This window comes from Triticum dicoccoides, chromosome 5A, assembly GCF_002162155.2.
Source record: "Triticum dicoccoides isolate Atlit2015 ecotype Zavitan chromosome 5A, WEW_v2.0, whole genome shotgun sequence".
In the NCBI taxonomy this organism is placed as follows: Eukaryota; Viridiplantae; Streptophyta; class Magnoliopsida; order Poales; family Poaceae; genus Triticum; species Triticum dicoccoides.
The window spans coordinates 308,879,481-308,891,972 of record NC_041388.1 but is presented as its reverse complement, the minus strand read 5'-3'; the positions used below and the strand labels follow the sequence as shown (position 1 = coordinate 308,891,972).

General features: G+C 46.8%; 1 protein-coding gene across 1 annotated transcript in view; it reads left to right on the top strand.

The window, feature by feature from the left end:
- The window catches only part of LOC119301157 (serine/threonine-protein kinase D6PK-like), a 5,646-nt gene extending 316 nt beyond the window's left edge, over positions 1-5,330 (top strand). Inside the window, exons 2-3 of the mRNA XM_037578066.1 lie at positions 157-1,118; positions 4,215-5,330. Of these exons, the coding sequence (XP_037433963.1) occupies positions 265-1,118; positions 4,215-5,082 (1,722 nt within the window). The 5' untranslated portion in view covers positions 157-264 and the 3' untranslated portion in view covers positions 5,083-5,330. The remainder of the gene's footprint in view (positions 1-156; positions 1,119-4,214) is intronic.
- The last annotated feature ends 7,162 nt before the right edge of the window (positions 5,331-12,492 follow it).

Here is a 12,492-nt window from a genome sequence, read left to right as displayed (position 1 = left end):
CCCCCCCGCGAGGAGGGGATCCTCTCGATCTCGGCCAGATCCATCCGGCTAATAATTCGGCAATTATTGGTTCCCGATTCGTCGTCGGTTTCGCTAGGCGGCTGACCCGCATCGCTTTCGCTGAATCTAATTCGGGGCGAACCCTTGTGATGATAGGTCTCGATTTCACCGCTCCGGCCGCTGATTGATCGGTCGACCGCCGCGGCGATGGGAGGAGGGTCATGGCGGCGCCGTTAGGGGCTTCTTGGTCGGCTCCCTGTTGCGATGGCGTCCAAGGCCGTTGCTGAGATAGTCGATGACAAGCAATGCAGTAAAAGCGCCGCCGAGTCGTCCGAGGCGGCGCCTTCTCGGAGGCAGTCCGAGGAGCTAATTGGGGGAGCAGGCAAATCGGGGCCTGCCTCACCGAGAGCAGTTCCCCCAGGTGATGTGGCCACGTCCAGTGGAGTGAAAGAACAAGATAAAGACTGCAGTTCTGTTGACGGCTCTGTGAAACTGGACGAAGACGAAGATGCGGAGAAGAGCTCGCTGCGAGGGAGCGTCAAGGATAGCTCCGTTTCTGCCAAGTACAGCGACGGTGCAAGCAGCCTGACAAAGGCGAGCGGCAGCACCAAGGTCAGCGGCCACGCCGATTTGGTCCAGAGCGGGAAGAGCAGCGTTTACCGGGCCAGCGCTGGCAGCGATGTCAGTGATGATAGCACCTGTAGCAGTATATGCAGCAGCGCTAGCAAGCCTCACAAGTCCAATGATTCAAGGTGGGAGGCGATTCAGGTGATCCGAACCAAAGAAGGTTCGCTAGGATTGAGTCACTTCAGGCTGCTTAAGAGGCTTGGCTGTGGTGACATTGGCAGTGTTTACTTGTCAGAGCTTAGTGGCACGAAATGCTACTTTGCTATGAAGATCATGGACAAGGCGTCTCTAGCTGGCCGCAAAAAGCTTCTGAGAGCCCAGACTGAAAGGGAGATATTGCAGTGCTTGGACCATCCTTTCCTTCCGACTTTGTACACCCACTTTGAGACTGATAAATTCTCATGCTTGGTGATGGAGTTTTGCCCTGGAGGGGACCTGCATACCCTAAGGCAGAAACAGCCTGGGAAGTATTTCCCCGAACAAGCTGCCAAGTAAGAGTCTTCTCTCTCTTTATTTATTTATTTACTTATTGTACTGATAGATATGCAAATGTTATCACACTCATGATCAACCAATCCTTATCCGTTCTTATAAATCATCTAGTTGTCTACTAATACAACTGGGTCAGTACAATAAATTGAAGATCTTTCAACTTTCAAGATGTGGTGACAAATTATATCTTTTATCTTATTGTTCAATTGTTGATTTCAATTTCATGGAATGTATGGTCCTCTTGTATTTTATTAGGTTTAACAGTATTGTGTTTTTTTTGGCCTCTATGGTTAACAACTATATTTTTCTTTAACTAGGGAACTTATCTATTACTGTTAGCAAGCAATGTTGGAAATTTTAATTGCTGCTGTTGCTGGGTTCATTTTGGATTTAGAAGAACATAATTTTCAGAGCGATTTCATATATCTAAAATCTTAGGGATCACAAAATCTGTAGGCACGTATTATTTGTCGTTGGTAGTAGGCTTGTTAGCACTAGAAGTGGCAGTAATGCTCCAAATTATCTGGAGCGCCTCTAATGGACGAGCTTCTGTAAATGCCACTTCTTTTACTTGAGGTACTTAGACTCCTGGGATCTTACCTGTTAAATACAACATTGATTACTGTGTAGTGATTTCTCCTTTATCAGCTCCTATCCCGTGCTTGCATTATCTGAGTAGTCAACCAAACTATGATTAACACTAGGCTTTTGTCTTCTGAACTGGGTATATTTGCTCTCGAACACTACAAGTTGTAATGCTAAAATAAATGCTTTGTAGCTACCTCTATCATTGATTTGGAATCCCTAATCTATATAAATAATCCGACCACACATCCATGTCCAATACTCCCTACGTTCCTATGAGTTGGGCGTAAATTTCTCAGCGCCCACCCCAAGGAGAGCCCACAGTCAAAATTAGCTTCCCAACTTACCCCTGGAAAATTACTCTCTTGTGGGTTCGGGAACGATTCTTTGGACGCGAGGAGTGAGGTAATAGTGGAGCCAATCTTGAAAGGAGCTGTAACTGCATGCAATTAATGTAGCCGTGATCTAAGTGATCCGTTCAGCAAAAGTAGTGATTAAACGAGGGTATTATAGGCTAGGAATTTTTTGGCAAAAAGTATGTATGCCTTGTTCTCAGGAACTGAGGGAGTATGTGGTAACATAGGCCTTGAGGTACATATAATGTGATAAGGTAATGTGATATAGATTTACTTTTTTTATGGCAATGTACTTGAAGTCTTAAGTGAAACGTTCTTCAGTTGGGTGCGTTGTTCATGAGAGACTAGTGTTTTCTGTACTGTGGAATATACTTTTTGTTTCTTTTATCAGTCTATTTTAATGAAGCTTGCTTTGGAGTGGACATAACTGCATATTTTAAATGGTTAAGCCGTATCAACTGTCTGAATAAAGGCATATGAAAAAAATACCTTCAGCATGTCTGTAACATTTTTATTTTTCTATACAGTATTTTATATTGTTTGTGTTCATTTTTCCTACTGTTTGGGGAGTTACTTTCTGTACCCACATAAAATGTTGCAGCGTAGTAATACCCATTGTGTTTTGTACGTTCTTCACTTATGTATATGTGTATCTGATGCCTAATTCAGTTACACTATTCATCTTTCAAGGTACTAACTAGGGTCTAGGGCAACATTGCATGCTCAATTACAAATCTTAATTGTATTTTAGGATTTATGCAAAGTTACAATCTGTCCTTCTGCCCTATTGACATCATGCTTTCTTGTTGTTGTTCCTTATTATGTCTGAGATGTACTCCCTCTGTCCCATAATGTAAGACGTTTTTCGACTCTAATGTAGTGTCAAAAAACGTCTTACATTATGGGACGGAGGGAGTACTATGTAGTGTACTTTCAACACTTTTTGAACTACAACTGCACATGTACTCATGTCTTCTGCGAGTTTCCCTTTCCCCCACTTCTGTATGCAGCGGTTTTTATTAATATTGTTTGTGGTTAGTGTTGAGTTTCTTATGATTAATGCATTTCCTCTCTATTTTTCACTATTATCTGCTGTTAGACAGATGGATGGTTTAAAAGGAACTCGTTTCTCTTTCTTGAAATGACTCTTTTGATAGTTTATCTCCTAATTTTTCTTGATATAGCTGGATTTATTTTATCCGATCATTTGTTTACGAAAACAGTTATGTCGCATTTCGTGCTATTCTTGATACTTAACATATGTTGCCTTGTTTTCATGCCGGATTAACTACTTCCAGTAGGTTAGGGACAGTGTGGCTTCTAGGGATAGGAGAGATTAAGACCGGGATGATTCATTGTAGTGCTCTTGATTGGTTGATCTATTCCTCATGGGCAAGTCCATTAGATATAGGGAGAAGCTGATCAAAGATCCCAAAAAATACAAACAATATGGAACTAACCAACCGAATCGCTAATTGAAAGGTGGCAACTAAAGTAGAGATAAAAGGCATATCTCTAGCTAAGGGTGCAAGCGGCGCGGGCTGCCCGCCAATCCCGCGACGCAGCCCCGCTAAACACATCATAAGTGGGCTCCCGCGGCTGTACGCAAAAGTCAAGCGGGTTTATGCGTATGTCCTGGCGGTGCCTGCAATTTGCCCGTGTCCATGTATATTTATACGCATGCGTCATTATTCCCGTGACCGCAGTCGAGCTGGCTATTCCCGTTGAACGTTGGCCTTGACCTGAAGGACCTCCTCGTGCAATACGTGCAGTCGGAAGATAGAAATATCAGCTCGTATCAGTCGGTGAGAAACTTTGATACTACATGCATATCAGTGCGCACACATGCGTACGTGCGTATAGATGGCGGGCTGGCGGCGCCACGGCGGCCTGCCTATCCCGCATACGACGACCCGTGTCTCCCGTGTGGGCGCTCGCGGGTTAGAGCGCGGGATGCGGGCTGCCCGCAACCCGTCCCACTTGCACCCTGATCTCTAGCTCAACCTTGTGCCTATGGTACATTTCCTGGCGCACAGGCTTGGCGCGCTACATGTTCAGCAATTACATAACATTCTTTATCATGTGATGGTTTTAGGTACTAACAAACAGTGTTAAGTGTACAAACTCATGTTTATCTTTAAAATATTTGTACAGGTTTTATGTAGCAGAGGTGCTTCTTGCTCTAGAATACCTGCACATGCTCGGTATAATATATCGGGACCTCAAGCCAGAGAATGTTCTTGTGAGAGAAGATGGCCACATCATGCTGTCAGATTTTGATTTGTCCCTTCGTTGTGATGTGAGCCCTACACTTCTTAAATCTTCCAACCCTGGTGTAGATCCTAACCAAAAGGGCAATCAAGCTTATTGTGTACAACCGGTGTGCATTGAGCCAGCCTGTATCCAGCCTGCTTGCGTTACGACAACCACATGCTTCTCTCCTCGCTTTTTCTCCTCCAAGTCCAAGAGGGAGAAGAAGGAAAAGAAGGCAAAGGCAGACATGGCAACCCAGGTCAGACCGCTCCCTGAGCTTGTTGCAGAGCCCACAGATGCAAGGTCTATGTCATTCGTTGGCACTCATGAATACTTGGCACCTGAGATCATAAAGGGTGAGGGGCATGGGAGTGCTGTGGACTGGTGGACTTTTGGCATATTCTTGTATGAACTTCTTTTCGGCAAGACTCCATTCAAAGGTTCAGGGAACAGGGCAACGCTATTCAATGTTGTTGGCCAGCCCCTCAGGTTCCCAGAATCACCTGTTGTGGGTTTTGCTGCAAGGGATCTCATAAGGGGGTTGCTGATCAAGGAGCCACAGCATCGATTGGCGTACAAACGTGGAGCCACAGAAATAAAGCAGCACCCATTCTTTGAAGGTGTTAACTGGGCATTGATAAGGTGCGCTACTCCTCCAGATATCCCCAAGCCAGTTGAAATCCCTCGGCCAGGAGCCTCGACAAGTCAGAAGGCAACACCGTCAGCCGAGAAAGGTCCAGACAATTATCTTGAATTTGATTTCTTTTAGTGGATTCTTCCAAGACCATTTCATGTGCAAGCTGTAAAGTTCTTTTTTCCTAGACATTTTCTGCATTCTAATAACTTGATATGTAGATGGCATATGTTCCTAGTGTTGTTGGTAAGCTCCGTTCGCAGTTCATTTCACCTCCATTGATCACATTGGATGGGAGCCTCTATCAGGAGTAAGCTGTAATCCCTCATCAATTATTGAGAAGTAGGGTCTCTTGAATAACAAATAAATGTTTCCGTTCTGTCTGCAACCGCTGTTTTGAAAGCTAAATTTGGTGGTGTACCGGAAGCTGATCACACCTTTGATGTGGTAAATAAATGTCAGCTGGAGCAGCTGCATTTATGCCCTTCAAATCGGTATGTATTTCTTCAGGTTGCCGTCCCTGAGTTCAGTAATACCTATAACTGTATGATATGAATTGTGCCAGGCAAGGAACTCGTCCTGCCGTCTGAAAAACAGGGGGAAACCTAAGATGTTACAATGCTAATGCTCAGTAGAGGACCAATCTTCAGACTGGGTGGTTCAGTAGAGGACCAGCATGCCTGCTATGCATAAATGTTGTTTATGCTGCATTGCTATGAGTTGCTGCTTGCTGAATTGTTGCCACTGATGATACTTTAGTGGATTTGCCTCTGCATCACGGGAAAGATAGTTTCCGAGTTGGCACGTGAATTACAGTTCTGAGATGTGCCTTTTTTTGTGTGTGCACTAGTTCTGACTTTTCTTCGCCAACCACTCACTAATCAGCAATAAAATAACAGTGTTCAATGGCTTGTGAGATCACCCCCCTGTTGAACTTTGTTCACATTCGGATCATGTCTTGGTTTCTATAGAACCGCCTTACAATTTGCCCCCTTTCACCTGCATTCTATGTATTTGTTCATATGAATAATGCTGTCATCCTGCTTTCTAGAACAGGCTTTTGTGCGCTCTTAACCAATCTAGATTTTGGTACCGTATTCGATCTACTTGATCCCAAAGTACTAGGGTAGTAGGGTTCCCCCCACACAGGGCCATTTTCAGAAATTTGGGGCCCCGGTGCGAGAAAAGTAAAATGAGGCCCTAACATTTGAAAGAAATCATATAATATAACTCAAGATAAGCACTTAATTATACAATTTAAACTTATGTTATTTAGTACAATTTTTGAAAAATTCTCAAGTAGCAATGCAAATTTTCACAACTGTTTCTTCTTACGCTTTAAGGCACAAAATCATACTTTCTTCTAGAACTAGAAGGCATGATTGTTTCTGTTTACGAACAAAAAAAATAAAGCATACTGATGAACGCACATGAATTATAGGCTTGTGACTTGAATAATAAGAATCAGATAGAACCTTGATTTTGGACATGGACCACGGGACGAGCAACCGTTGAAAATCTTGAATCTACTATGACAATTTCTGCACTTCAACAATTAGACAAAAATTGTTCCAAAACATATTTAGTGTAATCTTAATAAAACTTTGCAGTTTGTATCAAAATTAGATGAAAAGAACAGGAGGAGCTTAGGGCACTGCTTGGTCTTCTGTTCGGCGGCACCGCATCAGTGTCGGCCGGCGCGGCGGCGGCCGACGCTGGCAAGTCCAGTGCAGTTTTGCTTCCGCCCATCTGCTGGCTGCAAAGCGATCGCCGTCGAGCCGCTGAAGCAAAAAGATCGATCGCAGGGATGAGATGGAAAGCGAAGCCATTACGGAATAGGGAACGGCGGAAGTCACGGAACGTACGTACACGTACTGCGCTGGCTGCCGTTTCGTTTATGATATGATCGCTCAGATCGATCCACGCAGGGTATGGCTTGAGGCCTCGAGCGGACCAGGCCCAAGAAGATGAAAATGAGTGCTTCAGCAGCCTTCAGGTGACACAGAGGCAACGTTTGGGGGCCCCTTGATTTTTGGGGCCCTGCCCTGCCCACACACATGGGTTAGGCCCCAAAGTACTAGGGTTCTCCACACTCATGGGTTATGTTCGACGTTTACATTGTTATTTATCCTTGAATAGCTTTTATACACATTGCATCAAAATGACTCCGACATGGGCTTTCTGTTTATTGTCTTTGGTGGGCATGTACAATGGTTGATAAGACACTTCTATCTTAATCCAGCCACGTAATCTAGAGATGACAGAAAAATATGGTGTACAATGGATTCTGTCTTATTCTTATCTCTAGTAACAAGTTATTTCTAAAAAAGTGGCCAGCTAAGAGCATCTTCAGCCGTTGCCCCCCCCAGGAGGCATAAAAATCGCCGCCTGGGGGCGAGCCGGCGGTATAATCAGCGCTGGGGTGGTTGGGCACCCAACCGCCGCCCCCAGGCGCCAATATCGGCCCATTTTTGGTGTAAATGTGGCCGCCTTTTGGCAAAAAATGGCCTGATATCGGCACGAATCGGCCCATATTCGATGTGGTTCGGCGTGAATTCTCAACGTAAGTAATTTTTTATCACATAGTTTCTCATAGAAAATCAATAGAAATCAAATAGTTCAATACAAATTATATAGTTCAACAAATAAAAACTCATATTTCATCACACGTCGAGCTAGGCATCGCCCTTGAGCCTCCATAGATGCTCCACCAGATCCTACTCCAGTTGTTGATGCACCTGTGGGTCTCGGATCTCCTGACGCATATTGAGGTAGGCAGTCCAGGTTGCCGGTAGCTGGTGATCAACTTCGGCAGGAGGACCCAGCCTGTAGTATGGTTCAGTGTTAAACACTAGCTCTTCCTGTTCGCTCTCAATGATCATATTGTGCAAGATGACACAACAAGTTATGATCTCTCACATTTGATCTTTCGACCAGGTCTGAGCAGGGTACCGGACAAGAACAAATCGAGATTGGAACTGTGACGCCCCCGATTCAATCGTACACTAATCATACATGCAAACGTGTACGATCAAGATCAAGGACTCACGGGAAGATATCACAACACAACTCTACAAATAAAAAAAGTCATACAAACATCATATTACAAGCCAGGGGTCTCGAGGGCTCGAATACAAGAGCTCGATCATAGACGAGTCAGCGGAAGCAACAATATTTGAGTACAGACATAAGTTAAACAAGTTTGCTTTAAGAAGGCTAGCACAAACTGGGATACAGATCGAAAGAGGCGCATGCCTCCTGCCTGGGATCCTCCTAAACTACTCGTGGTCGTCGTCAGCGGGCTGCACGTAGTAGTAGGCACCTCCCGAGTAGTAGTACTCGTCATCAACGGTGGCGTCTGGCTCCTGGACTCCAATGCCTGGTCGCAGCAATTAGGTATAGAAAGGGAGAAAGGAGGGAGCAAAGCAACCGTGAGTACTCATCCAAAGTACTCGCAAGCAAGGAGCTACACTACATATGTATGCATTGGTATCAACTGGAATAAGGCTATCATATGTGGACTGAACTGCAGAATGCCGGAATAAGAGGGGGATAGCTAGTCCTTTCAAATACTACACTTCTCGTAACCTCCATCTTGCAGCGGGAGAAGAGAGTAGATGGTAAGTTCACCAAGTAACATCGCATAGTATAATCCTAACCGATGATCCTCCCCTCGTCGCCCTGTGAGAGAGCGATCACCGGTTGTATCTGGCACTTGGAAGGGTGTGTTTTATTAAGTATCCGGTTCTAGTTGTCATAAGGTCAAGGTACAACTCCGGGTCGTCCTTTTACCGAAGGACACAGCTATTCGAATAGATCAACTTCCCTGCAGGGGTGCATCATATAACCCAACACGCTCGATCCCATTTGGCCGGACACACTTTCCTGGGTCATGCCCGGCCTCGGAAGATCAACACGTCGCGGCCCTACCTAGGCACAACAGAGAGGTCAGCACGCCGGTCTAAATCCTATGGCGCAGGGGTCTGGGCCCATCGCCCATTGCACACCTGCATGTTGCATACGCGGCCGGAGAGCAGACCTAGCAACCTCCATTACAAAGGAAGTTACGTTACGCGGTCCAACCCTGCGCGCGCCGCTCAGTCGCTGACGTCACGAAGGCTTCGGCTGATACCACGATGTCGAGTGCCCATAACTGTCCCCGCGTAGATGGTTAGTGCGTATAGGCCAGTAGACAGACTCAGATCAAATACCAAGATCTCGTTAAGCGTGTTATTCTGAAATAACCACGGACGCCGACCAGGGCCAGGCCCACCTCTCTCCTAGGTGGTCTCAACCTGCCCTGTCGCTCCGCCACAAAGTAATAGTCGGGGGCCTGCGGGAAATCAGGCCCACCTCTACCGGGATGGAGCCACCTGCCCCTTCAGCCCCCAACATCGGAATCACTCGCGGGTACTCCTACGAGCCGACCCGACTTTAATCACCACAAGTATAATATATTATGTATAAGTATATACCCGTGACCACCTCCCAAGTGATCACGGCCTGATAGTATAGCATGGCAGACAGACAAGAATGTAGGGCCACCGATGGTAAACTAGCATCCTATACTAAGCATTAGGATTGCAGGTAAAGGTAACAACAGTAGTAGCAAGGACAGGCTATGCATCAGGATAGGATTAACTGGAAGCAGTAACATGCTACACTACTCTAATGCAAGCAGTATAGAGAGTAGAGTAGGCGATATCTGGTGATCAAGGGGGGGGCTTGCCTGGTTGCTCTGGCAAGAGAGAGGGGTCGTCAACACCGTAATCGTACTGGGTAGCAGCGGCGTCGGTCTCGGTGTCTAGCGAGAGAAGAGGGGGAAGAAACAATAAATAAAATGCAAACAAATGCATGACGATGCATGACATGACAAAGCGTGATGCTAGGTGTGCCCTAACGCGGTACGAGGTGGTACCGGTGAAGGGGGAAAACATCCGGGAAAGTATTCCCGGTGTTTTGCGTTTTCGGACAAATGAACCAAAGGGGGAAGTTGCGTGTTTGCTATGCTAGGGATGCGTGGCGGATGAACCGGCTGCGTATCCGGGTTCGTCTCGTCGTTCTGAGCAACTTTCATGTACAAAGTTTTTCCATCTGAGCTATGGTTTATTTTATATTAATTTTAAAAGGATTAAAATCAATTTTGGAATTAAAAGATTTAAATTAATTAGAAAATGCAATTATTGTGTCTGCGTGACATCAGCATGATGTCAGCAGGTTGACTAGGTCAACCCTGGCACACGGGGCCCATTTGTCATTGTCTCAGTTTAATTAACATGATTAATTAAGTTAATTAATTCATTTGACTAATTAATTAATTTAATTATTATCTTTATTTTAAATCTTCATTATTATTATTATTATTATTATTATTATTATTATTATTATTATTATTATTATTATTTTAACATTCTCAGGGGGTGGGGCCCCACTGTCAGTGACCGTTTAGGGTATTCCTTTTGTTAGTGTTTAAAGACCCTAGGCCCATCTGTTAGTGCCACTAAGTGTTCATGTTAGTGGTAATTAGTGGGTTAGCGCCCTAATCTAATGACCAGGGCCTGCTAGCCAGCGGCACAGAGGCCGGTTCGAAGCGCTACGTGCCGGCGTCCACAGGTACGACGGCGATGGCATGGGATCTTGTCGGAATTTCCGCGCCGACAACGGAGGGACGAGCGGGTGGGCTCTGCAGCAGCAATGGCAGCACGCAGCAATCGAGCGCGCAGGCAGAGGAGCATGGCACGAGCATGAACGGGCGCGCGATGCAGCGCGACCGGCTGGCGCTGCAGGGGGCGGGCGCGGTGGCAGGCGCGGTGACGGCCGCAGGGACTAGCAGAGGCGGACGGCGAGCGGCGCTAGCAACAGCGAGAGCCGGCGTAGGCGGCGGGCACAAAGAGGGAGGCGCGTGCTGGGCGCGCGCGGGCGCAAAGGGGGAGGCACGTGCTGGGCGCCCGCGGGCATAAGGGCCTGGACTACAGGCGTCGATGGCGACGGGGCCGTGCCGTGCGAGGGAGGAGGAGAGGCCTGTTGGAAATATGCCCTAGAGGCAATAATAAATTAGTTATTATTATATTTCCTTGTTCATGATAATCGTTTATTATCCATGCTAGAATTGTATTGATAGGAAACTCAGATACATGTGTGGATACATAGACAACACCATGTCCCTAGTAAGCCTCTAGTTGACTAGCTCGTTGATCAATAGATGGTTACGGTTTCCTGACCATGGACATTGGATGTCATTGATAACGGGATCACATCATTAGGAGAATGATGTGATGGACAAAGACCCAATCCTAAGCCTAGCACAAGATCATGTAGTTCGTATGCTAAAGCTTTTCTAATGTCAAGTATCATTTCCTTAGACCATGAGATTGTGCAACTCCCGGATACCGTAGGAGTGCTTTGGGTGTGCCAAACGTCACAACGTAACTGGGTGGCTATAAAGGTACACTACAGGTATCTCCGAAAGTGTCTGTTGGGTTGGCACGAATCGAGACTGGGATTTGTCACTCCGTGTAAACGGAGAGGTATCTCTGGGCCCACTCGGTAGGACATCATCATAATGTGCACAATGTGATCAAGGAGTTGATCACGGGATGATGTGTTACGAAACGAGTAAAGAGACTTGCCGGTAACGATATTGAACAAGGTATCGGGATACCGACGATCGAATCTCGGGCAAGTATCGTACCGCTAGACAAAGGGAATTGTATACGGGATTGATTAAGTCCTTGACATCGTGGTTCATCCGATGAGATCATCGTGGAACATGTGGGAGCCAACATGGGTATCCAGATCCCGCTGTTGGTTATTGACCGGAGAGTCATCTCGGTCATGTCTGCATGTCTCCCGAACCCGCAGGGTCTACACACTTAAGGTTCGGTGACGCTAGGGTTATAGAGATATTAGTATGCGGTAACCCGAAAGTTGTTCAGAGTCCCGGATGAGATCCCGGACATCACGAGGAGTTCCGGAATGGTCCGGAGGTAAAGAATTATATATAGAAAGTGCTATTTCGGCCATCGGGACAAGTTTCGGGGTCACCGATATTGTACCGGGACCACCGGAAGGGTCCCGGGGGTCCACCGGGTGGGACTACCTGCCCCGGGGGGCCACATGGGCTGTAGGGGGTGCGCCTTGGCCTATATGGGCCAAGGGCACCAGCCCCAAGAGGCCCATGCGCCAAGAGTAGAGGAAAAAGGGAGAGTCCTAAAGGCGGAAGGCACCTCCGAGGTGCCTTGGGGAGGATGGACTCCTCCCCCCCTTGGCCGCACCCTTCCTTGGAGGAAGGGGCAAGGCTGCACCCTCCCCCTCTCCCTTGGCCCTATATATAGTGGGGGGAAGAGAGGGCAACCTAACCTAAGGCCTGGCGCCTCCCTCTCCCTCCCATGACACATCTCCCTCCTCCCGCAGCGCTTGGCGAAGCCCTGTTGGAATCCCGCTACTTCCACCACGCCATCGTGCTGCTGGATCTCCATCAACCTCTCCTCCCCCCTTGCTGGATCAAGAAGGAGGAGACGTTGCTGCTCCGTACGTGTGTTGAAC